This window comes from Hoplias malabaricus, chromosome 17 (assembly GCF_029633855.1).
Source record: "Hoplias malabaricus isolate fHopMal1 chromosome 17, fHopMal1.hap1, whole genome shotgun sequence".
Classification (NCBI taxonomy): Eukaryota; Metazoa; Chordata; class Actinopteri; order Characiformes; family Erythrinidae; genus Hoplias; species Hoplias malabaricus.
This window is the reverse complement of record NC_089816.1, coordinates 29,512,008-29,538,330: the sequence shown is the minus strand read 5'-3', so window position 1 is coordinate 29,538,330 and position 26,323 is coordinate 29,512,008. Positions and strand designations below refer to the sequence as shown.

At 39.2% G+C, this 26,323-nt stretch overlaps 1 protein-coding gene across 1 annotated transcript in view; it reads left to right on the top strand.

The window, feature by feature from the left end:
• Positions 1-26,323, top strand: part of LOC136674158 (teneurin-1-like) — a 362,280-nt gene that overhangs the window by 185,060 nt on the left and 150,897 nt on the right. Inside the window, exons 7-8 of the mRNA XM_066650044.1 lie at positions 11,193-11,395; positions 23,252-23,462. Coding sequence (XP_066506141.1) covers positions 11,193-11,395; positions 23,252-23,462 — 414 coding nt within the window. The remainder of the gene's footprint in view (positions 1-11,192; positions 11,396-23,251; positions 23,463-26,323) is intronic.

Sequence of the window (26,323 nt, the reverse complement as noted above, 5' to 3'; positions counted from 1 at the left end):
GACAGCGCAAGGAGTCAGCATGAATAATTTTAGCAGGCAGAACACTATCAGGCCTGCCTGGCTTTCCCTTCATTATTAGCAGTGTTAGCGTTTTGCGGCAAAATGTTCCTTTAGGGAAAAGACGAAAGCTCAGTGTCAGATATGCCCGTGGAGTGGAGTGGCGCTTTGAGACAAGCAGATACGGCAAAGCATGTGATTAGCAAGCAAATGACAAACGACCTGAGGATTAGCCGAATTTATAATGTCACCGGCACTGTATTTCAGACGTTGCGGCGGTTTAAAGATGGCAGGTATGTGGCGCGGAAGCAGGCGAGACGAGATGGCCGTTAATCTAGCCTACTGTACGGTGCGGTGCTTCAGCTTGAATGAGCCTTTCAGCTCAGTTTACTGTCAGCTGGATTTTTACCTCAGTAAAATCATATTCCTCATATCCCTGTGAATCAGTGCAGTTGTCAGCAAGAACTGGAGATGTGAATGACCTTCATTTTTTCTAGATATTGTGCTTTTTTCAATGTGTTCTTTTTTTCAAAGCTAGGCTATATTTCCAGGTCAGTCTTTATACCCAAGTTGTGTGTAAACATGTTTTTCAGAAAATATATAATAATAATTATTATCATTATTATCTATTTATTTTTTTCTCTTGGTGTTCTGGTTTCTTCCAACAGTCGAAAATAAATAAATAAATGAATATGCACATTTGTAGTTGTATTGACCATTCAAAACTGTAGGTGTGAGTAAATACATGTGTAGTGCCCTGTGATGGATTGGCTCCCCAAAGTATGTTCCTACTTTGCGCCCAGTGAACAGGATGAAATGGTTACCCCCCTCAGTATTTATTTTACTGTTAACAGAGGGGCCCATGACCACTAGTAGTGGAGCGCTCAGTTAAAATCAGCCTTGAGCAACTTGAGGTGAACCACAGCCAAGTATTTTAGTTATTAATGTCTTCCTTTAGCCCTGTGAAGGACTGGCGCCCCTTCCAGGGTGTATTCCTGCCTCGTGCCCAATGATTCCAGGTAGGCTCTGGACCTACCGCGACCCCGAACTGGATAAGGGTTACAGATAATGAATGAATGAATGAATGTCTTGCTTTAATTTCCATTCACCTTTCATGATAAGCAAAATGCTGGCTTTAAAAAAAAAAAAAAAAAAGAAAAAGTGCCAGCTCATTTCCCAAGCATCTCTGAAAGTACTTAGATGCACTCAGGAAGTGTCAGCTTCTGCTCTTCTAGCTCCATCAGTGCTTTTTCCTTTAATTTTTTTTTCCATGTTATAATTAAAGACCATCATCAAAAATGACTCACCAGATCCTCAAAAGAGCCTTGTTTCTGCTGTGGTAAAAGCACATTAAAACATCACATATGCTCAGGGAATGGATCATATTTTCTCTAATATCTTCTTAATATTCTCCTTAATGTTTTGCATCCCCCTCCTCCCCCGGATGGGCAGATCAAATGGCTGTTCAGTCTGGGGGAAAAAAAACTGAAGAAGAAGAAGCACTTGGCGGACAGTGTGTTTTCTTCTTCTTTTTTTTTTAACATCAATATTCTGCATTGCCTTCTCTCCCATATCCTGCAGATTGACTGCTCTCTGCTACATCACATTTATTGATCGTCCCATGTTGTGATACAGTGTCTTGCTATAGTTGGAACGGCCAGGGACCTCCTCTTCCATATTTTAAAATGATGGACAAGTCCATTTCTCACACCAACACAAACTGAAATCTGAAATATGAGCTACACCAAAGCACTTCATTAGCACTTCAATATCTTTGAGTGATAAAAAAAAAAAAGATAGTGTGTAAGTAGAGCTTAAAATGTTATGCAATATTTTGGATGCCCCCTGGTGAAATAATTTATGTATTTTTGGTTTTATACAAAGATACGTTTTACTGCATGATTGCAGTCTATTTGCTGGATTTGGATAGTTTATTTATTTATTTAGTAGTGACACTATAGGGCTGCAACAACTAATTAATAAAAATGAATGAAACTCTATTATAAAAATAGCTGTCAATAATCTTCACACGCATCATTCAAATGCACAGCTTTTATGATGCAGTAGCCCTTGTGTCTGATGCAATGATGAACCCATTGGCTTCTTTTCTCACCTGCCTAGAGACTTATCTGCTGCCTCCACAGGCTGATTCTGGCAATATTCCTTTGTTTATAACTTGTTTGACTAGAGAGGGGTGTGTCCCCCTTTTGATATCCTTTGATAATATATATATATATATATATATATATATATATATATATATATATATATACAATGACCAGCTCTGTGTCTCCATTCACCATTATTATATTATCAATAGCACTTTGTAGTTCTACAGTTACAGAGTGTAGTCCATTTATTACTCATCATACTTTTATATTTATCTCTATTTCACTCTATTCATCAATGATCAGGACCCCCACCAGGCCACCACAGAGCAGGTATGATTCTCAGTGCTGCAGTGACACTCATGTGGTGGTAGTGTGTTAGTGCATGTTGTGCCCATATGTGTGAATCAGCACAACACACCACCACTATGTCAGTGTCACTGCAGCGCTGACAATGATCCTTCCCAGTCATACCTGCTCTGTGGTGCTCCTGTGAGGTTCCTGAGCATTGAAGAAGTGTGGAAGGCAGCTAACAGTAAGTATTCAGAGCAACAGATGTACTACAGACTGTAGAACTAAAAAGTGCCGTAAGTTTAGACGAAAAAAAAAAATTGTGAACAGATTAATCAACAATAAAATAAATTGTTAGTTGCAGCTTTGATTACTAATACAACCTCCATTTAGTTTGAGAATATTTCTACGTTGTTTATAGAAAAATCCTTACAATGAAATCTAAATGCATTAATGTCTACTGAAAATTCATAGCACATTTTTTCCTTCTCTTTTAAACTTGCTTATACAGAGATACAAGGTTTCTTGCTCCGATATAAATATAATTGACCTGTACACCTGTAGAGCTGTACCGAGGAATTATCCCATCACTGACTTGAGCTGACATTAATTTGCCAATAAAATGGGAATAGTGGTGGCAATCTTATTAGGTAGCAGCTCAAAAAGCTTTAATTGAATTCCTTTAATTATAGTGACCTGTGCCTCTGTGATATTTTTATTCCTCCTAAGGCGAGTTCCTTTGGTAAAGCATTTAAGCTGGGCCAGGTTCCACTCTTTATGGAAGCTAGGAAAATTCAATTCCATTTGCTTCCTGTCAAACAGGGCTTGTATTAAATGGCTGCCCATGTGGAGGCTTCATTAGGGTTTGAGGAATAATAACCTTAATTGAAAAGACAGTTTAGTTCCTTTGAAAATAGATTACAGGTGTAATTGTTTTATACGCCTAACTCCAGAGCGATGCAAATGAATGGGCTGCCGTGTCAGAAGCAGTTGTGAAAAATTCATTATTTGATTTATTTATTTTATCTCTGGCTGTAATACACATCAAACGCAGAGAAGAGTCTATTTGGGGAGATTAGAGCTGGAAATCAGATGGAAAGGATGTGTTGGATCTGGACGGCTATCAGACAAAGTGATTACTGACACCTTTTTTTTTTTTCCTATGGCTGTTTTAGTTTAATCAGCATAATGGCCAGATTTGCCTCAGGAGCTTAAATATGCACTGACATATAAATTCATTCTGCTCGTATGCATGTATTGTACAGTACATAAGCTACAGACCACACTCTATTCATTTAACTCCCTGTAGTTAAGTACAAGTGATTAATCTTTCAGCACTGTGAAAAAGGCAGAAAATTACACTTGAACCTTAATAACTAAATATAATATAATTGTACAGTATTTAGTGTCCACCCTTGGCTTTTCTTATGGCTACTATTCTTTTTCAGTACACTTACCTCAGTTTGTCAGTAAATCTGCAGGGATATATTTCTACCCTGCCAAATTTTGTCTATGAAAGGCCAGAAAATAGTCTGAACCTGTTTCCTGTTTTGTTGTAGTTTTTGGTTTTCCACTGCAATTTAGTAAATGGACTAAAGGATAATGTACATTGGTTGGGTCTTCCCACAATGATTGGCCTGCTAAGGGCTGTGTATCTGAATGAACAGATTAACTTCTAATATTTATTACACTTCAATGCTCCGGTTTCCTCCCACAGTCCAAAAACACACGTTGGTAGGTGGATTGGCGACTCAGAAGTGTCCGTAGGTGTGAAATTCAGTGTGTGTGTATGTGTTGCCCCGTGAAGGACTGGCGCCCCCTCCAGTGTGTGTTCCAGCCTTGTGCCTAGTGATTCCAGGTAGGCTCCGTCTGTGGTTACAGACAATGAATGAATGAATGAATTACACTTCAATGTCTTTTGTGTCTTAAATCATGATTTGTCTTATGTAAGACACAAATGCACACATTTGTGCTAGGCTTATTCTACTTTTTATTTACTGTTTAGAATAATTATTTGCATTTTGGTTCCACCTTAAAGGCAATTTTAACAATTTATTAAAAAAACACTTTTTTTCTAAAATTCAGAGGACGCTGCCCTGTGTGGATAAAGGGTCTCTGTCAAATATTTTAGCCTTTCTCCCTCTGTTTCCCTCACTGAGCCCCAGACAAGAAAAAACATCTTTAGGTGTTTAGACATGAGACCTTCAAATTTGAAAAGCGTGAACAAAAAAGATGTTGCTCCATGCCTGCACAATATGTGGGTAATACTGACTTATTTTTGCTGTTCCAAATGACTTAATGTTGAAATGACTTTAAATTAGGGAGAGTGCTAACTACATGAATGTAAACACTGACCAAAATTGCTACAAGACTTGAGTTACAAATGAGTTTCTGTGGTAATTCAAAGAGTGAATAAAAACTTAGAGGCAAGTTAAACTTCAGCCATGTACAAACAGTCATTTTTCTCCTGAAACATACCATTCCACCATAAAAGATGTAAAGCTTCTGAACATAAACAAGAACAGCAGTTCCCCGTAAACGTCAACATAGGCTTTAAATGGTTAAACTTGTTGCCCAGGCTGATGGCAGTGGTGGCTGTGTTTGAAATCAAACCTATCTGCACATTCTAGATTACTGAGTGCCCTTCAGATAATGATGTAGTATTATTTTATTTATTTATTATTTTTATAATATACTATGTAGTGTAGGGCACGGTGGCACAGCAGGTAGTTTCGCATTCACACCGCTCCAGGGACCTGGAGATTGTAGGTTCAAGTCCGGCTCCAGGTAACTGTCAGTGAGGAGTTTGGTGTGTTCTCCCTGTGTCAGCATGGGTTTCCTCCGGGTGCTCCGGTTTCCTCCCATGGTCCAAAAACCACACGTTGGTAGGTGGATTGGCAGCTCAAAAGTCTCCATAGGTGTGAGTGTGTGAATGAATGTGTGAGTGTGTGTTGCCCTATGAAGGACTGTCAGGGTGTGTTCCCGCCTTGCGCCCAGTGATTCCAGGTAGGCTCCGGACCCACTGTGACCCTGAACTGGAAAGGCGGTTATAGATAATGAATGAATGAATGAACTATGTACTGTGATGGTGTTTATAATGGAGTTTTCAATCAAGGCAGCATTATGTGTTTGTGGTAATGAATTTACAGCAGATTAAGTATTTTTTTTATATCTTCAACTCTTTTTTTCAAATGAATGCAGGGAGTATATCACCTGGTCACATCCATGTTTGTCATTTATACTGCCTCAACTTCCTGTAATTGGTCTAAAAGCCTGAACCGTCCAAATAAGTGTTTTCACACTGCACACCAAAAGGGCCTTCGTTTGGTCAGACCAAGACCACCTCTTTTGGTCAAATTTTGGTCCTTTGGTCAGTAACGTGGGCAGAGGCACCCCTCAAACCTGCTATTTTTGGTGATATCAAACAGAAAAGTCTGAAAATCAGGACCAAACAAGAAATGTGTGAAAGCACCCTAAGAAATTTTTGCTTCTCACAAAATATCTCAGACTCATTCAGTGGTGTAGAGCTCTCTGGCGTCCAAACCCAATGTTTGATTTGTAGAGTTGGTATTGTTGTATTTCCTTTTATCAGTAATGATGTCTTGAGAGTTTAACATTCTTTCAGACCCCCAGCATCTTCTCAGACTTTAGGGATAGTCTCAAACATTTGTGATTTATTTATTTTCAGAACCGAAGAAAGATTGGAGCTTTACTTTTTTAAACTCTCTTCCAGAGATGAGAGTACTGTTTATTTGAAACACTTATAGAAGTCTAACAGGTTATTTTAATATTTTATTTTAAATGGAAGTCTCTTATCTTTGTTTAGGCAAGCATCAGATTATTTACTTTCAAATCTCCTCAGGACAAAATAAGTAGCGTAATGTCTGCTTTAACTGGGAAAGAACTAAATAAAAGAAAGGTGTTCTCTGAGTTCTGGCCCAGTGTCATATATACTTGTATTACCAATATCTTCAGATGAGTGCGCATATGAAATTTTTATCATGGGATGTGCTGTGTGAATGTTCCTTCATATGAAGGACGAAATAGCCATATTCCTTTACCATCATAGCTTACATATGTGACGTAAATATCTGCCTATTTCAGCATTACACCTAGGCGGGCTCATCATCGCTGGTGGATAGGAAAGACTAAGCATAATTTTGCTGGTGACGAATGCTGAAAAATTTCCATTGCCACTGACATTGAGCTCTGAAACTATACAGAGCATATGGGCCCCTGAGATTGACTGATGGCTGTAATTTTTTTTTTTTGTTCGCGGGGAGTTGTGGAGCACCCCATTGTTCTTTGATTGCACCAGGGCCTGTGAGATTATTGCGCCGCAAAACCTGCAGCTGGAGTCACTCCACTGTGCCGCCCCAAAATGCGATTTGGGCTCTGAATGTGGCGTAATGAAATACAGATGCGTCTGAACTTCAATCTTCATTAGCTTATCAAACCAACGTGTCCTTCTCACATTCCACTGTTTCAATTGAATTCCATTCTAGCAGTCGGTTCTGGGAGTTAAGCTTCTCTTTTATCAGCAGAGCTCGGGCATTGATCAGCTGTGCTCTTTCAGAGCAATATTGTGCACTGTTTGCTGCCTTGTGCTTTCATTTAGGCCCATTCTGTGGGGGACAAATTGGGGAAAATTGACTGCAACTTTAAATAAACATCAAGCATAATGTCATGATCATTCCTGAGAACGTTGTACGATGTTACAGTCAAACGTTTCTCAATTTGTTTTCCAGCAAACAGGTGACAATTTAATAAAACACTGGATCTTTGTTTGATTTGCAATTTTATTGCTTTATTTTTTCACTTGACTTTCACGCTTTCTTTCCAACCAGCAGCACTCAGGCTTTTTTATTTGCATTTTTTTCATTCACGGTAGAAAGGTAGACAGAAACACTTGTAGATTTCTGAGTCCCTGCCCTTTTCAGTATCAAAATTAATAGTGCCCTTTTGGATTTGTGATATGATGCTGCACAAAACCTGTGAAAAACATAAAACCTGCCCTGGAGGGCAAGCAAAGGTTGTTTTGTATCCACCTTTAAAAACACCAGCCTATTCACATAGTGCTACAGTTTCTCACACTTTGGTTTTTGTTGTTATTTAGTTATTTTTTCATTACAGCACATCTGATTTCACAAGCACAAAACAGTTTGTCTTTCCTGTATATGCCAACATATACATTATAAAATACAACATATATTGACACAATACCACCAGGTCAACACACTCCTTGTGTAGTGCTGAATCTTAAATAGTTACTCCATACTCCTTACTTTAGCGCTACAGATTCAACTCCCACAAACATGTTTCTATGTCAATGTAAGTCAGGTGAGTCAAGGAGCCAATGGTTAAATATATCTGGCTTTCCATCCAATGTATAAAACGCTCTACTGGGCCTGAAAGCCATAATGTCATGACCTATATATGTGTGAATGTTGGGAGAAAGGAAGGATCCAGGAATCGAAACTGACAAACCTTCCAGGCCATGGGTTTGTTTACATTGTCATGTTCACACCTTTCTCAATCACTGAAGCTTAAAGTGTAGTTCTTCTCTGGGTAGTGGAGTTTTTATGCCTTTTTTCCCCATCTGAATTATGGTTTAGTATTTGAATTCGGTTAGTGATTGTGTAGTCGATACATATATAATACAACAACACCAATAATCATCATTATCATCGTCTTAATCCATTTCAGGGTCACAGTCAACAATAATAACAACAGTTTTTTTGAGTAGCACTTGATTATAAGTTAGTGTCTCCCAAAATGTTTATGTTGGAAGATGAGAATCACCACCCCCTACCCCCACCCCAACTCCAACACATGCATACACATCTTTGGTTTCCAGAAAATTTAAATACTTACAAAACTGCAACGTCTTATTGAACAAAAAGTAAAGTCAAAACTCATCTTTACGTTTGAACTATTACAAGCGCCATGCATTATGCATCTCATTTTTTTGTTTGGCTTTCCACCTGCAATATCTTCCCCCACTTTGTGAAGCACTGCTCCAGGTCATCATTGCTTAATAACCTTTTATGACAACTGACACAAACCTGCATAAACATATATAAAGGAATCAGTTGTCATAAAAGCTGTGTTGGTTTTATGACAGCTTTCGCTTGCTGGAATGAGCCTTTAAAGTTTATTATATTGGTTTATGTCAGTTGCCAGGAAAGCCTTCTATAGCTGTTGTTATAGCCATTTGAATGATATACTACAGTAAGGTGTTAACTTTTATTATTAATTTTAGAATGCTTGAAGATTGCTTCATTACAAGATCTAAGAATGTCTCCAAATATGCCCTTTTGGAACTCCAAAGTCAATCTATTCACACTAGGGTAAGGATTTGACCTCTAGTAAATGGTCTAAAATTGCAATAATTTGGATAAGAAAGAGGTGGGGAAAGAAACAGGCTTGGACTTACTGTCTGTAGCTTTGATGTCTATGACTACGAAGTCCATGATCCAACAGGCTATTGCTGTGTGTTGCGTGTTGGTATGACATGGGATGAAGGCAGAAAATCATAGCTCCTAGCAGAGGGTTATCTTTGATTTTTTTGGCTTAAAGCATTATGCCCAATTACTGAAGTCTTTACCAAGGTCTGACTTAAAAAAAAAAAAAAATAAATCTTTAATCTCAAGGGCAATTGCTCACACGAAGGCATTTTAATGGGCTAATCTCTGCTTATTCCTGGAACGTAAGGGATCCTTTGCTCTTGTGAGGAAGCTTTAACTAGAATGTCACTTGAACTGAGGTCCCAGAGCGGTGGTGAAGTCCTCCACAGTCTGAGAGCTTGGTACAGAGGCCATGTCCGCTTTCCTGCGAAGAAAACGTCTCCTTTACCGCTGACACACCGTGTGATTTATCACCCCTGCCTCTCAATGACTCAACGCCTCTCAATAATTTGTAGTAAGGGAGCTTTAGGCATTATAGATTGAAAATAAGCCACCACCTTCATAAATCACGTCCCAGGTCTGCTGTGCTTTTGTCTCGTTAACAGCCGAGGGCCTCTGCCTCCATATATTCTCCACCTCGGTCGAGGTAGGTCACAGGATGGAGAAAGGAGGAGAAAGGAGAGATAGCTCACCATTGAGCTGGGCCAAAAGGGTGAGAGGAGGTTAAATTCACACCATCACAATGGGGTGGTCCAGAAAGATGAATTCTGCAAGACTTACCTCTGCCTCTTTAAGAACTGCTTCAGAAGGAAAAAGCAAAAGAGGTCAGCCACAGTGTTCATTTGAAGGTTTAATTACCACACGCTTAATTCTGGCACATGACTAAGAAGCTAAGAAGTCTGATTTATTATGTGTGCCTGTGTGTGTGTGTGTGTGTGTGTTGCAGATAAGTTCCATAATGTCTGGACCACATAAGATGAAATATATTAAGTTTCTGAATGATATTAATAATAGGACACATGAGTGGTGATTTTCAAATATTCTATTCATTACACTTCATACATTTTCCCTAATATGGGGCACGATGTTAACAACAGGGCGGCACGTTGGCGCAGCTGGTAGTGTTGCAGTCACATAGTTCAAGGGACCTGGAGGTTGTGGGTTCGAGTCCCGCTCCAGGTCTTTGAGGAGTTTGGTGTTCTCCGGGTGCTCCGGTTTCCTCCCACAGTCCAACAACACACATTGGTAGGTGGATTGGTGACTCAGAAATTGCCCTTAGGTGTGAATGAATTTGTGTGTGTATGTTTGTGTGTGTGTGAGTGTTGCCCTGTGAAGGATTGGCGCCCCCTCCAGGGTGTATTCTCGCCTTGCGCTCAATGCCTCCAGGTAGGCTCTGGACCCACCGCGACCCTGAACTGGATAAGTGCTTACAGACAATGAATGAATGAATGCTGACAACAGAATGATAATACAGCTTAAGTGGTCTAAGATTGTGGGTTTGTTTACTTGCTTGGACATCTGTTCATTACTGAGGGTTAAATATGCTCATACTTTCCTAGTTTACATTTACATTTATGGCATTTGAAAAACTTACATTAATGACTTACATTTCTATACATTTCTATTTCTATTACATTTCTATTCTAAAACAGTGTTAGGGACAGTAGTCAGTACTGTCGCAGTCACAAAGCTCTAGGGACCTGGAGGTTGTGGGTTCAATTCCCATTCCGGGTGACTGTCTTTGAGGAGTTGGCGTGTTCTCCCCGTGTCCGCGTGGGTTTCCTCCGGGTGCTCCGGTTTCCTCCCTCAGTCCAAAAACACACGTTGATAGGTGGTTTGGTGACTCAAAAGTGTCCGTAGGTGTGAGTGAATGTGAATGTGTGTGTTGCCCTGTGTATTCCCACCAGGGTGTATTCCCCACTTGCGCCCAATGATTCCAGGTATGCTCTAGACCCACCACGACCCTGAACTGGATAAGCGCTTACAGATAATGAATGAATGAATGAAATGCTTAAGTTATTATTTAGAAATCTGGATAAGCATCTTAGATTTTATATATTGATATTTACTTTTTGTTCAGTCAATTAAACAAACTCTTTGAGAACAAGTGAAGCTGAAAACCAGTGTATGTGAGGATCCTGATAGGATCTTTTCCAGAACAGTCTCCACAAAATGCCCTTTGGAAACACAACTAGGAAGATGAATTTGCCACTGACTCTCTACAGAGTGCATTAGAAGGAAACAAAAGAGGTTGGCCAAACAGTTAATTTCAAGTTTAATTACTTCAGTTCAGAGTTAATGCTGCCATGTGACCAGCTCCAGTTGCATGTGAATCACGAACAGAGGTCTGGTAATTTATTATGTGTGCCTCTGTGTGTGTGTGTTGCAGATAAGTTCCAGCGTGGGCGTGCCATAGACCGCGGGGAAGTGGATATTGGAACTCAGGTTGTCCAGGTCATTCCTCCTGGACTCTTCTGGCGTTTCCACATGATTGTGCATCATCCCACCTACGTCAAGTTCAACCTGTCCCTCTCACGAGATGCTCTGCTTGGAGTCTATGGCAGGAGGAACATCCCACCCACTCACACACAGGTACTGTAGAGGTTCGGATACTCTGATTTTGTGTTCGTAATGGATACCAGGGTAGAAGATAGGTGGTAAATTAAAATTGTGACCATAACATTGTGCATCATGAGTGGTGTAAGTAAGTGTTTCTAAGTGTTGGCCCTGTCATCAGGAGAACACAATATATTCCCAAATGATTCCATTGCCTTCAAAGGCCAAGAACACAGGTAAGCTCAATTGGCCTCAGTGTGGGTAAGATGGCCCTCCATCTCCCCATCCCTCAACAATATACTAGCCAAAATGGGTGTAAGTTAGTTGACAGAAAATATTTTAACAGTAAATATTGAGCTGTTTAAAAATAGCGTATTTGGAATTGCAGTTGGAACGAAGTGGTGGTGGGCTTCACATGTCTCAGAACAAGTGTGTGGTACTTTTCATCCTCCCTGTTTGTAAGTCTTGTGTGACACTGGAGGACTTGGTTACAGTTCCAAAGCTCAGTTTCTGCTCATGGGAAGTTAATCCATTGTGTCTGATTTCACTTGAAATTATGAAGTTTATAAAAAATGTAACCTCTTTTTTTTTTTTTTTTTTTTTACAGTGGCTGTACTTATTTACTGTATAATAGGTTAGGTTAATTGGCTTCTGTAATAACTGTCTAATGGCTGCATGTGTGTGAGTGAATGTGTGTGCCTAGATATGGATTGGCGTTCTATCCTGAAACACTAGTGCCCGATGCAGTCCTCCATGTGGATGGCAGTTCCTGGTTGAGAGTACGCTGTGCGTGTTTGGCTGACGCTACTCACCAGTGTGTGTATGGATTGAATGTTGTGTTGATTGTAAAGCATCCTTGGGTTTCTAAAAAGGCGCTATATAAGTATAACGTTAAATAAAATAAAATAAATACATAATAAAGATCTACAAAATATTTGGTACATATTTAGCCTTCTAGAACATTCTTTCAGAACTCCCTAAAACAAATCTGCATTGAGGTCAGTTTAAGGCACTGACTTATTGATGTATGATGTAGTTTTCTATTCTTGTATATTATCTAAAATAGGGTAACAATATGTCCTCTATTTGTCTGACAAAAATGCATCTGGCCAGGATTTCTAAATCACCAAAAATGGTTGGGATTCTTTTGTCTGCTGGTTTCCCCCATCCCCAGTCTCCCCCTAAGTTTTATACCCTTCCTTGAAGTGTGCATTTTGATGATTTTGATTTGTTGTAGGTGAGAGTAGAACTGGGACACACATCGCCTTGCACTTAAACACAATTCATTGGTTTTCAGCCGAGCTCCACTCAATATTAGTGTTTTACTAGAGCCTGTGTTTCGAAAAACGTTAAAGTCATTAATCATAATTTCTTCTTCACATGTGGAAGCATTTCTGTGATCCACAAGCCTTTGTTTCTGTTCTATATTTTACAAAACAGAGTCATCTCGTCTATCCCTGAAACGACACAAAAACATGGAAACTTATGTTACTGACTTTTTGATGAGTAACATACACCTGCACAGCTTTTGTGTAGCTTCACATGAAGATGGGGGAAATTTCCAGAATATTAAAACAGTGGAGAGTGAGGGACAAGACATGTGCATTATGTTACATACAACAGCATCAGACTTATAAGTGTTTCTACATATACGTCAGTATTTTCTTGTTCCCAGCAATGCCCTGTCCTTTTATTAAATTTATATTACTTAATAAAAGTGGTGCTTGCTTTTAGTAAGGTTAAACATTTCAGTTAAAATATAACCGTATAGGTTCCTGTCATAAACAGGAGTTTTGAGGTACGAGTTGCTAATGTCATTTCAGTACAGGACTTTAGTTTTGTAGCTTGGTATGAATAGATATGGTTTGGTATAAATAGAAATAGCTCTCCCTGATCATAAACTGTCAGGAACTGACAAAAGTCTCTCTTTTTCTTTTAATGGTTTTAACTTGCCCTAAGTTTTAGAAAACCACATTTTTGTCCCCTGCCTAAAATCAAATTGACACTTGCTTGAAGTGGATCTATATATTTCCTGATATTATTTGTAATATATGTTTCAACATATATGATATTAATCGTATGCTTGTTACTGTCAATGTTGTTGTTACTAATGTTGCATGCTAATAAATAATGTGCAGTGTATGAAGTTTCCAGAAACAAGAAAAAAGCAGTTTTAGAAGTTCTACAACTAATTCTTTTCCCACATTTCAGAAGAATAACTCATCAAACTATTGGATGAAAGATGTTCTTCATGTCAAGCATGGATACAATGGGAATATGAAAACAGTGTTAATTAATTTACAGTGTTAACACTTCAAACCTCACGCATGCACGTCTATGAATGTGCTATAGCAAAGTTAGCAGGAAACAAATGCAAACACTTTCAGAAACATTGCATCTGCACCTATCATTTGTGGCTCACATAATTATGTATTTGTATTTGGGAACACTCTGAGCAGGTACAGCAAGCATTCCCTGTCTTCTCCTCCAATTATCCCACTACCATGTTGCCCAATTCACATTTTGCCCTGACAGCCCTGCTGCATGCTCCCCCGCAGAGAACACTACATAAAGATCCAGTTTGTTCACGTCTCAACAGTTTCCCTCTCCAGGGACTTTCCTACACATCCTCCAGATACCTTTGAATTCTTTCCCCATTATACAGAACTCTCCAAGTTGCTTCCGGCAGCATTCACTGGGATTTTGTTGTTTTGAAAAATGCTGAAAGCGATGGAATACCTGACAAAGTAATAAAGTCTGTTAGATCTGTTTTCAATTAAAGGTCCCTCGATACCTAGTTACCCTGTAACAAATGCAAGTGTTACTTTTTGTGCTCACCTGTAGATGTCCCACTGAGATATTCAGCTGGTTATCAAGCATGACAGTTTGCAAGTAGTCTCAGCCACATTTCTCATTAAGGGCTCTTTAACTCTCTTACTAATGTCTGTGAAATGGCATACTGGGATGTGACGAGACTGCCGGAGTGGGTCTTCTGGAGTCCTGTTTTAATGTCTGTTGTATATCTGAGTTTTTGTGTGTTTGTTGTCATACATTTTCAGGACTAAAATATATTAACGGCTAACTTAGAATGTCAGAACCAAGAAAAAAAATATATCAATCTTATAAAAGCAGCATGTTTTAGGCTGTAAAAACAAATGCTTATGTGTTAGGTCAGTTAAAGTTTACATGTTAACAATATGGTAATATGATTAATGTATAATGCCACATAGAACTGGCCTGTAACTCAATCATATATAACAAAATGTTGTCCAGTGTTTTTGTGTATCTTTGTTTGTAGTTTTAAAATAAAAATAGCTTGACTATGTAACAAAATAACAGGGATAATGTCAGTGTCAGAACTGTCATGAACGAAACTTATTTGTTTACTTATTTAATTGAAATGGCATGCCAGGAGCTGTTTGCAAATAGTTTCAGCCACTTTTTCTCATTTAGGGCTCTCTAACTCTCTTAGTAATGTCTGTGAAATGGCATGCTCGAATGTGACGAGACTGCTGGAGTGTGTCTTCTTGAGTGAAGGATGCGGCTGTGTGTCTAAGGTTCTGGGTGTGTGTGTGTATATATACATATATTCAGGTCAAAATTATCTTGACATTTTTACAAAAAATCAGTATGCCACATAAAGGGTTCTTTCCCAGTATGTGTTTTAAAATATCTCTGGGTCAAAAATGAGAACAGTTTATAAAAAGAGGTCATAAGCTTTGTTAGATAGATTAATTGTTAATAACGTCTGCAGCTCATGACAGAATTAATTTCTTACACTTTTATAGTAGTCTTTCTTAATAATTGTGAGAGAAATAGATTTTAAGAAAGCAAGTCATGTATCAATTTATTATTTTTTTAAATCTCATTTTTGCTCTAAAGCTGTGGTGGGTAGAACTATTTTGTTACTTTACTTAAGCATTATTTAGTTTTAGCCCATTACATTTCACATGGAGAAATGGTACTAAGATTACTAACTCCCCTCTGAAAGAAAAGCTGCTACACGGCCAATCATTTTGTCATTTTACCAATCTCAAAATCACTGTGCCCTAACTACTCAGATTACTGACTGAAACCACCCAGAATTTAGACCTGATTTCACTGCTTTCCACCTAAAGATATCCTGATTGGCCACTTAAAATCTATGATGTGGGAAATTAGCAGAGCTAATCTTTTCAGTGTAAGGGGTTAACATCAAAACTATATTGAGGCAAATAAATTGCTAATATGAGATTATGTCAAATAATTTAGAATGTGGTTTTGTCTGTGTGTATTTATTCCACATGCTCCGGATTCCTCCCATATTTTCGGAACATGTTTGTAAGTGGATTGGCAGTGTCAAAATTACACATGTGAGAATGTGGTATGGTGCCCTGTGATGGCCTGCACAGACTGCTCACGGTGTCAGAGTGGGTTCTGATCTTGTGCCCAAAGATTCCAAGCAGGAATTTTAATTGATATAAATATTTATATAAATATTGATTCAATTTTATTTAATATTATTTTTTTTACTTATTTATGTATTTGCCATAAGGATTAAGAAATTATTTGTTTGTGTGCTCATTTAAAGCAATATCATTTGCTGAGGAAGAAAAACAAAACACCACCTAAAAGAAGCATAACAAATTGTTATGCACCCCCCCCCCGAAACCTTTATTTATCAAGAACACCCAAACCGTGTTTGAAACCATTGACTTCATACAGTATACTGACATGTTTGATATGCATACACTCCCTTTCTGGAACATGTGTTCACTCTACGGAAATTGTGGAGGATTAGTTCCAGTGGCTGGAATGCCACTCCAGCCATTCTGAAAGTTATTAGATGGAACTCCATTACTCCAGAGAACACAGATCTCCACAGCACTTTTTGCACTACTGGTAGCTGTCCCACTGAAATATTCGACTGGTCATTAAGCATGGCATGAGCTGTTTGCAAATAGTCACAGCCACATTTCTCATTTAGGTTTCGCTAACGCTCTCTCTAATGTCTGTGAAATGGCATGCTCGAATGTGACGAGACTGCCAGAGTGTGTCTCCTTGACTCGGTTTGCTCATGTCTGCTGTGTGTCTGGTTTTGTGTGTGTTTGTTTTCATATATCTTTGGGCCAAAATGGGCCTGATTTTAAATAAAAAAAAATCACCAAAAATAAATGGTCCAGATTTTGAAAGTGCTTCTTATTCATTATTATTATTTTTAATGATATTACTAGTAATAACAGAGAACGTTTACTATTAGGCTCTAACTAAATCCTATTACATTTATATTGGTACATGTTAGATCTGTTAATGCAGTACAACATAAAAAAAAAATCCCTGTTATTTATTCAGTTTTGTTAACTAATTTTCCACGTTTGAACATTCAGACCATCTGTAGTCCAGCTACTATAACATTGTATTATGATAGAACATATGATTGTAGCTCTCATTTAAATTGAGCATAGATCATATCATACATGTGGCCAAAACAGTCAATCAATAAATTGATCAATCAATCAATAAATTAAAGAGCAAAATAAATCAGCAAGAAAACAATTGACAAAAGCAACATTGAAAGCTACAGTCCCTTGCATATGCCCACTGTAACATGAATACCTAATATTATAAATGAGGAGTTGGAACCATTATTGATTTTATGATATATAGTAGGGCGGCACAGTGGTGCAGCATGTAGTGTTGCAGTCACACAGCTCCAGGGACCTAGAGGTAGTGGGTTTGAATCCCGCTCTGGGTGACTGTGAGGAGTTTCCCTCACAGTGTGTTCTCCCCGTGTCCCCGTGGGTTTCCTCCGGGTGCTTCCTCCCACAGTCCAAAAAAACACGTTGGCAGGTGGATTGGCTTCTCAAAAGTATCCGTAGGTGTGAATGTGTGAGTGTGTGTTGCCCTGTGAAGGACTGGCGCCCCCTCCAGTGTGTGTTCCTACCTTTTGCCCAGTGATTCCAGGTAGGCTCCGGCCCCACCAGAACTGGAAAAGAGGTTTCAGACAATGAATGGATGAATGATATATAGTATAATCACTAATTTTATGGAACATGTTTACGCCATAGAAATTGGGATATTTTCATATTCAGTTTATTTTGAATTGCGTATATTTACTTTAGGCACAAATTTAAGCATTTAAAACACATATGATAAATAAGAAGCAACTCTACAGAATAGTGTGTTTAATGATGTGTCCTTTTACATATAATACAGAAAACACATACACAATAGAACAATACATATGTACTATTTGTTATTATATGTTGAACATTAGCAATAAATGAGAAATGTGTTTATGTCCCAACATTGTTTAAAAACAAGTGCCTGTGTGTGTGTGAGAATGTGGTTGTTTGACTATGGTCTGTGACATTGAGCAGTCTGTGCCTGAAGGCCTCTGCTTACACAAACGGACATATGCTGCAGTTGACCATGGCCTGGCTATACAAGACGACCGCTGGTGCAGGTCCAAGCAGGTCATCTGACTGGACATTTGCACTCAGTCAAAACCACCCCCTCCCACCTACAACACCCCCACAACCACACACACACACACACACACCACTCTGACTCATCTTCGGGAACGCACTGTGCTAACTGCTCGCTAGACCTGCGAGCTTCGACATGACGGAGACTAATTGGATGTTTTCTGACATTAATATGACATTAATCCCCTGGGCTAGCCTGACTTTATCCTACCTCAAGGATACACCCTTCCAAAAACATGGCAAAGAAACGTTTCATGTGTATTTGGAGTCAAAGCAGACAGGCAGCTACCTAGTTTTGCATTAACCCTGGGAGGTTTAGAGTTGTTTTTAAATGTAACTGAATTATGTGAATTTTTAGTTTAAACTCAAAAGTGTCCAAAGGTGTGAGTGTGTGTCTCCCCTGTGAAGGACTGGTGCCCCCTCCAGGGTGTGTTCCTGCTTTGGACCCAGTGATTCTGGCTAAGTTCTGGATTCACGTGACCCTGAACTGGATAAGAGCTCACAGAGCAAAAAGGAATTAATTCATTCAGTTTAACTTTCACAATTTTACAGTGTTAAATAGGATTTCAAACTCCTTTTTTATTGTATGTTGACCACAATTTTGAATGACTTCAAATTTCTGTCAGTGTATCCTCCCTCTCCTTTCCTTCAATTCTGCCAGACAGTATAACTGAAACTGGCCTCTTTCACTTTTTTACACGTCTTTAAGTCACTGCTCCAGCTCTGACGAGCCTCTTAGACTTTTCACCATTAGAGGAATAGCTCCTTTCCTCTCTTATCTGTGGGGAGCGCTGGGCGACTGCCACTTTTTATGGATGTGGCAGAGTCACGGCTTGTGATATCCTGGGGCGCATTAACATAGAGCTTTGAATCATCAGTATTTACTGAATCCCAGGCAATGGAATGAAAGGACCCTCCTTCCACCACCCCCACCCCTAAGCCTCCACCTAAAAGCCCCCCGAGACCTCTCCACCCACTCACACAGCCCTCTCCTTTATCCCGAAGGTGCAAAAAAGAGGCAGTGCACTAGTCCTGGAGTCTGGCAGATGGAGAGAAGTAATTCTTCAGTAGCCCTCCTTCCTCATCACGGAGGAAATAAGCAAACGCTAGTGACACGCAGTGAGGTGAGGCACCACTGGCTGCCTGAGGGGGCTGTCATAGCCCACTTATCTGGTGATTCAGTGCAGTGGTGTTCACGGATGCTTGTGTGAGTGAGTGTGCCCAAGACCCAGCTCTCGTTATCTCAACTACCGCTGAGTGGAAAAGCCAGTGTCTTTGGGGCCGGGTCAGATCCCTATCCAAACAAATTGGGCCCCAGCGTTCCTTTTGCCTGCTGTGCTAGCTCACAGTATTCCGAACATGTGCAGTCTCTGAGCTACCGCACTCCAGTACAGTAAGTGAGTGAGAGCGGTAGAGAGAGAGAGAGATGACTTTACAGTGCAGTGCTGCTCAAGATCAAGGGACTCTGTTATGATGCCCTGCTGAAGTAGTGCAAATACAGGGACTAAGGAAAGAACAAGCACAGTGGAGATTTTCACATGATTAAATACTCATTCGCTAAGTTGCTACTCCATTTGTGTAGGATCACAAGGTTTGATTCCTTGCTCAGGCAGGAACCCCATGCTATGCCAATAAAGAGAGGTAAGGACCACTGTAACATGACTACAATTGTAAGACTAGCAATTACCAGCATGAGTGTACACCATGGTTTAGGTTCCCTTGGCATTGAACATGCTTCCTGAGATCAGGGTTAGAAGGTTTAAAAGGGAGTCTGTCTCTTGTTGTCTCTGCCCTTCTTGAAAGGCCTTAGACAGGATTAGACAAGAATCAGTTACAGGTTTCATTGTTAGTATTACCATTTCAATGTAAATTACCCCACTTTCCACAGTTTGAAAAACTCACTTAATTTACATGGTTAATCAAAGTAAAGAACATTCTTTCAGTGGCTACAGTTCTGCACTGCACAATTTGCATTTTTTTTTTGTGTCAAGGGAAACATGGTGCAGTGACAAAGCTGCAGTGTTGTGCCCAATCTGACCTATCTATTGGAGGCTAACATGCCTCAGTTTTCCAATAAATTCTAAGATGAAAATGCTAGTATTGCTAACAGTGGATAACTGCATTTTCTCTTCATCATAAAACCCAGGCATACCTTTTACCTCCCTGTCCTGAACAGGCTGTATATATATATATATATATATATATATATATATATATATATATATATATACATATATATATATATATATATATATACATATATATATATATATATATATACACAAAAACAAACCGGATTCCAAAAAAGTTGGGACACTAAACAAATTGTGAACAAAAACTGAATGCAATGATGTGGCAAATGTCAATATTTTATTCGTAATAGAACATAGATGATGGATCAAAAGTTTAATCTGAGTAAATGTAACATTTTAAAGGAAAAATATGTTGATTCAAAATTTCACAGTGTCAACAAATCCCAAAAAAGTTGGGACAAGTAGCAATAAGTGGCTGGAAAAAGGAAATTGAGCATATAACGAACAGCTGGAAGACCAATTAAGACTAATTAGGTCAATTGACAAGATGATTGGGTATAAAAAGAGCTTCTCAGAGTGTCAGAGTTTCTCTGAAGCCAAGATGGTAAGAGGATCACCAATTCCATCATTGTTGCGCAGAAAGATAGTGCAGCAATACCAGAATGGTGTTACCCAGCGTAAAATAGCAAAGACTTTTAAGTTATCATCATCAACCGTGCATAACATCATCAAATGATTCAGAGAATCTGGAACAATTGCTGTGCATAAGGGTCAAGGCCGTAAAACTCTACTGGATGCTCGTGATCTCCGGGCCCTTAAACGTCACTGCACCTCAAACAGGAATGCCACTGTCAAGGAAATAACAGAATGGGCTCAGGAATACTTCCAGAAAGCATTGTCAGTGAACACAGTCCACCGTGCCATCCGCCGTTACCAGCTGAAACTCTACAGTGCAAAGAGGAAGCCATTTCTAAGCAAGCTCCACAAGCTCAGACGTTTGCACTGGGCCAGGGGTCTTTTAAAATGGAGTGTGGCAAAACGGAAGACTGTTCTGTGGTCAGATGAGTCACGATTTGAAGTTCTTTATGGAACACTGGGACGCCATGTCATCCAGACCAGAGAGGACAAGGATAACCCAAGTTGTTATCAACGCTCCGTTCAGAATCCTGCATCACTGATGGTATGGGGTTGCATGAGTGCTTGTGTCATGGGCAGCTTGCATGTCTGGAAAGGCACCATTAATGCAGAGAACTATGTTCAGGTTCTAGAACAACATATGCTCCCATCTAGACGTCATCTCTTTCAGGGAAGACCCTGCATTTTTCAACAAGATGAATGATGCCAGACCACATTCTGCAGCAATCACAACATCATGGCTACATAGGAGAAAGATCCGGGTACTGAAATGGCAGCCTGCAGTCCAGATCTTTCACCTATAGAGAACATTTGGTGCATCATAAAGAGGAAGGGTCGACAAAGAAGGCCCAAGACGATTGAACAGTTAGAGGCCTGTATTAGACATGAATGGGAGAGCATTCCAATTTCTAAACTTGAGAAACTGGTCTCCTCTGTCCCCAGACGTCTGTTGAGTGTTGTAAGAAGAAGGGGGGATGCCACACAGTGGTAAAAAATGGCCTTGTCCCAACTTTTTTTGGCATTTGTTTTGCCATGAAATTTTGAATCAACATATTTTTTCTTTAAATTGTTACATTTACTCAGATTAAACATTTGATCTGTCATCTATGTTCTATTACGAATAAAATATTGACATTTGCCGTCTCCACATCATTGCATTCAGTTTTTATTCACAATTTGTTTAGTGTCCCAACTTTTTTGGAATCCGGCTTGTTTTTGTAAACCACACAGTTGTTCACCAAAATGGCACCAATACCAAAAAAAAAAAAATTTGCAGTTTGTATGAAGTGAATTCACTAATTAAAAATATACATATCTACACTCATGCACATTTTACTTAACATTGCAAAGAAGAAAATAAAATATTTTAATGGAATTTTTACTATAGAAAAATAAACCCAGCAGTAGGGAAATTTACAGTGGTTACAGTATAGGCATAGCAACTCACACAAAAAGAGGTAACAAACTAAACATTAATTATATGAACATCATATTAATAGAAATCAAGAACAAAAAAAAGAATTGTGGCTAAACATGCATTGCCTATGGTATATTGATTTTTGATAATACCCAGTTATAATATAATATGGCACATTTCAATATGTTATGTTGGGCACACAGATAGTTATAGTTCACTAGAGATTGTAGAAAAGTGCCATATTTAAGTATGTGCCTTGTAGAAGATATTTATTTGTACTTATAAAATCAACCCAACATATAATTTGAACTTTTGCATATGGCTGTAGGTCCCTTGTGGTGATGTGGGCTGCTACTTTCATGATTATAGACACAGCCAGTAGAATTTACATGTAAATTGTAGTCTGTTGTGCTACTCATCTTATATACATCAATACAATGTCTTCTTCAAAGAGCTGGAGGTCAAAATCAATTCCCGGATGAATGCTGTTCATTGGAAATTGTGTTTGGATCAAACAGACCAAGGATGATGCCGTGTGCTTCAAACACAAGAAAAGGGGGCATGTAGGTGTCACAATAACTGGCTAAAAGAAGAATCTATTCCCTTGTTGTGCTCACTGTGCTTTAACCCTTAAATGTCTAGAGCTATTGCTGCTGTGCTGTATATAATTACATAATGGACTATTAGCAGGGCTATAACAACATAAGCTATCAAACACTTTATACACAGGAGCCCAACCAGCATGTCTAATCTCTACAGAGAAGCAAGCACTGTCAGAATGGGGGACACTGGAGTAGCTAAACATACATTTAAGGTTAAAAGGGGAAATGCTGTGGGTCAGCAAGTTCTATCCATTACTTTTGAAATAAAAGTATGGGTAAATATATTTTTCTCATATTTATAACATAATGTATCTTAGTATCTTGTTAAAAACACTTCAGTTGAAAGTGTCAGTTCCACACATTCAAAACTAACATACCTTTGTTCCTGCTGTTGGTAACTATGATTTCAACATATCATATTTTTATCCCTATCTCTCTCAGACACTGAAATGCAAACAATTACCACATAAGGATAATGCACTTCAGCGGAGAGAGCAGGGCCAGATCCATTAGGATATGAGCTGCAAATTTTGAGTGCAAGTCAAGGAGCTTGGCGGTTTTATCATGATAATTACTTAATTAGCGCAATTAAAACGAAGCCTGAATGCGATTTATGTTGTTGCCAAACCTCAAGTCACACTATCTGCCTAAAGCAGAACCCTTGTAGGTGACAAACTGAGATGTTCCTATGATGTTCCCCTAGTGCTAACTTGCATTTATCTCCCTCTCCTCTCCAGTTCGACTTTGTGAAGCTGTTGGATGGAAAGCAATTAATCAAAGCGGAAGTGAAAGGCTCAGAAAGTTCAGGCCCGTCGCCAAGGAACCTGCAGTTGAACTCTCTGCAGGAGACTGGCTTCATTGAGTATATGGACCCAGGCACCTGGTATTTGGCTCTGTACAATGATGGAAAGAAGATTGAGCAGGTCCTGCTCCTCAGCTCCACCATTGGTAAGTATGCCAGACAACAAAAGATCTTGCTTTTGCATTTATATTGGCAGTCTCATAATTTCTCCCGTCTTTGCACCACAGAAACGGTTAGAGTAACTAGTATAATGTTTTTAAACATGGCCGATAACTTTTGGACACACCAACACCCCATTCAATTTTGCTTAAGCTGATTACCCATCTACATACTCCTCCACCAAAGCTAAGCCACTCACATATCAACCCACAACCCACAAGAACCTACCAACAACCAAACTCAGCCCACTCACAAACCGTCCATAGCCAAATGCACTCACCCATCCTGTTAACCCACTCACAAAACACCCAGCCCAGCCACATCCACATGACCTGACCTACCCTTAAACCACCTTAAACTCACAAACCCAATTCTAAACGGACCCACAAACCGAACACCTACCACACTTTTGCATCACCTCAGAAACACAACACAAACCCGCCATACATTGCCTCTCCTCACAAATCCAAACCAAACCAAACCTCAAAGCAACCCGGCCTTGCACACTCACCCCAGTGGAAATCTAATCTAAACCAACCACACCCAAGCTTCCCCTCACAATCCCATCCCAAACTGACCCAAAAACCAATCACACCTAAACCACATCTATACCCCTCTGAATCCAACCCCCTCACAAATCAACACACTGACACCCCCACATTCCCCAAATTACTAAGCACTAAAACAAGACCCATTTCAAATTCAGGAACAATGTGGGAGGGGTGGGATAGAACAACAAAACAACAAGTAGATTGTTGAAAGGACTGAGCAGACAGGAGAGACACAGAGACAGTACAACAGACATAGGTAGCAGGCATACTGGACACACACAGGGGCAACATACAAAATAGAGATCCATGATAATGATGAAAACAAAACAGACAGACAGACAAACCTTGAATACGCAAACATTAAATCGAAGTGTGATGCTTGTGTAATGAGGTGGATGTTACCATTATATGTGGGGGTTTTATATATTTATTTATTTGTATTTATTTTTAACCAATCCAGCATCAGCAAGACATCATTGGAATCTGAAATGCTGATTAGACATGTAAACAAAAACCATGTTACATTGACTGCGAGTGCTTGCTATGAAACCAAAAACTGATGTGCCTAAGAACTGATTCCTATTGGTCATTGTTTCAGGTGGCTGATTTAATTTTCAGTCTAAACACTAATTAAACACAAAGAGATTTGTTTCTGTAGAAAGAAGAACACTCCACTCTTCCTTCAGATTTGCAACTTCTGTAAATTAGCAAATTAGAAAAAGTTGAGTGTCAAATTTTAACCCTCACCATGGACACTGAGTACATTTTTTTTTGAGCATAAAACAATGATGTGATTTTTAATGTAGTGGAACTTTTACACTACATTTGGCATGTTTTTTGTCTCAGGGCTCTGAAATTATGGGAATACGTTGGAAGAGGAAGAATAAATGGATTTATTGAGTAGGAACAATGGTGAATTTGTCATTTTACTGTAAACACTGCAACTAAATGCCACACTGAATCTGCCCCAGTGTTCACAACAACACGGGGAATTCAGCTGTGTGAAACTCACTGGGGGAGTTTGAGACCCTGCTTCTGCATGTTGCTCCTCTCATTAAAAGGAGTTATATAGTTTTTAACATCCACATTTTAGGTCTCAGCGTGTTGGTTAAGTTTTAAGCTTCTGTGTTCTGCTACAAACAAGACAAGCTGTTCAGCCGCCGACATCCTGTTCATTTGTTTGGTCTGTAACCAAATCTGATTGGTTAGCCTAATTTTTAATGCATCGGTCAATCTCAGAAAATAGTGAAGGACACAGTTTATATAACTTGACCTACAGACACTTTTGAGTTGCCAGTCCACCTACCAACGTGTGTTTTTGGACCGTGGGAGGAAACCGGAGCACCCGGAGGAAACCCACGCGGACACAGAGAGAACACACCACACTCCTCACAGACAGTCACCCGGAGGAAACCCACGCAGACACAGAGAGAACACACCACACTCCTCACAGACAGTCACCCCACTACCTGTTGCACCACCGTGCCGCCAGCAGGAATCATATTTAACAGAAAATATACAGAAGCTTCAACAACTAAATATTATATTTGTTTCTGAATTTTGTCATGGTTTCCCTTTTTTACAGAGACTGGCTTTCAGTTGTTTTTTTTTTACTGATTTCCTTCCTGTTTTTTTCAGTTGTTGAGGCATTTGTAAATATGCTGTTAAATATGTTTCTCCTTTTTTTCTGACACTGAAAAATGAATAATGTGTCCAAATGGCTGTTTTGACTGCAAATTAAATAAATGAAAAATGGTCTCTGGTAGTGTTTTTGCACAGCAGTGTTCATTCAGGAAAATAATACATGTATTACTGGGTGATGATGATGATGGTGGCAGCTTTTGTTTGAAAATCGAGAGGGGGGGGGGGTTCCAGTATATTTTAAATAAAATATAATCAGATTATGAGAGAAATATGGAAATATTGTTCTCATTGGTTGCTGTTTCAGTGGTTAAATATATAAGCTGACTGTGGTTAAACACATCAAGCAAACATTAAGTTTAATTTAATTTCCAATATAATAAGTCTAAATAAATTCATGAGTTATATGGAAATGTATGAGTATTAATATTGATACACATGCATAGTGTATCATTAAAACAGTTAGTGCAGCAGATGATTTTTGAATAATTTTTGTGTAACAAGAAATAAAATATTCAGCATTTCCTAATTGGAGCAGTACCCTTCAGAGGTCAATACTGATATATACTGATATATTCATGGCATGCCAATATCATTCAGTGGCCCACTGAGATATCAGTCTGCTCTTAAACAAGTGATCCTTGCATTGCCTGGTG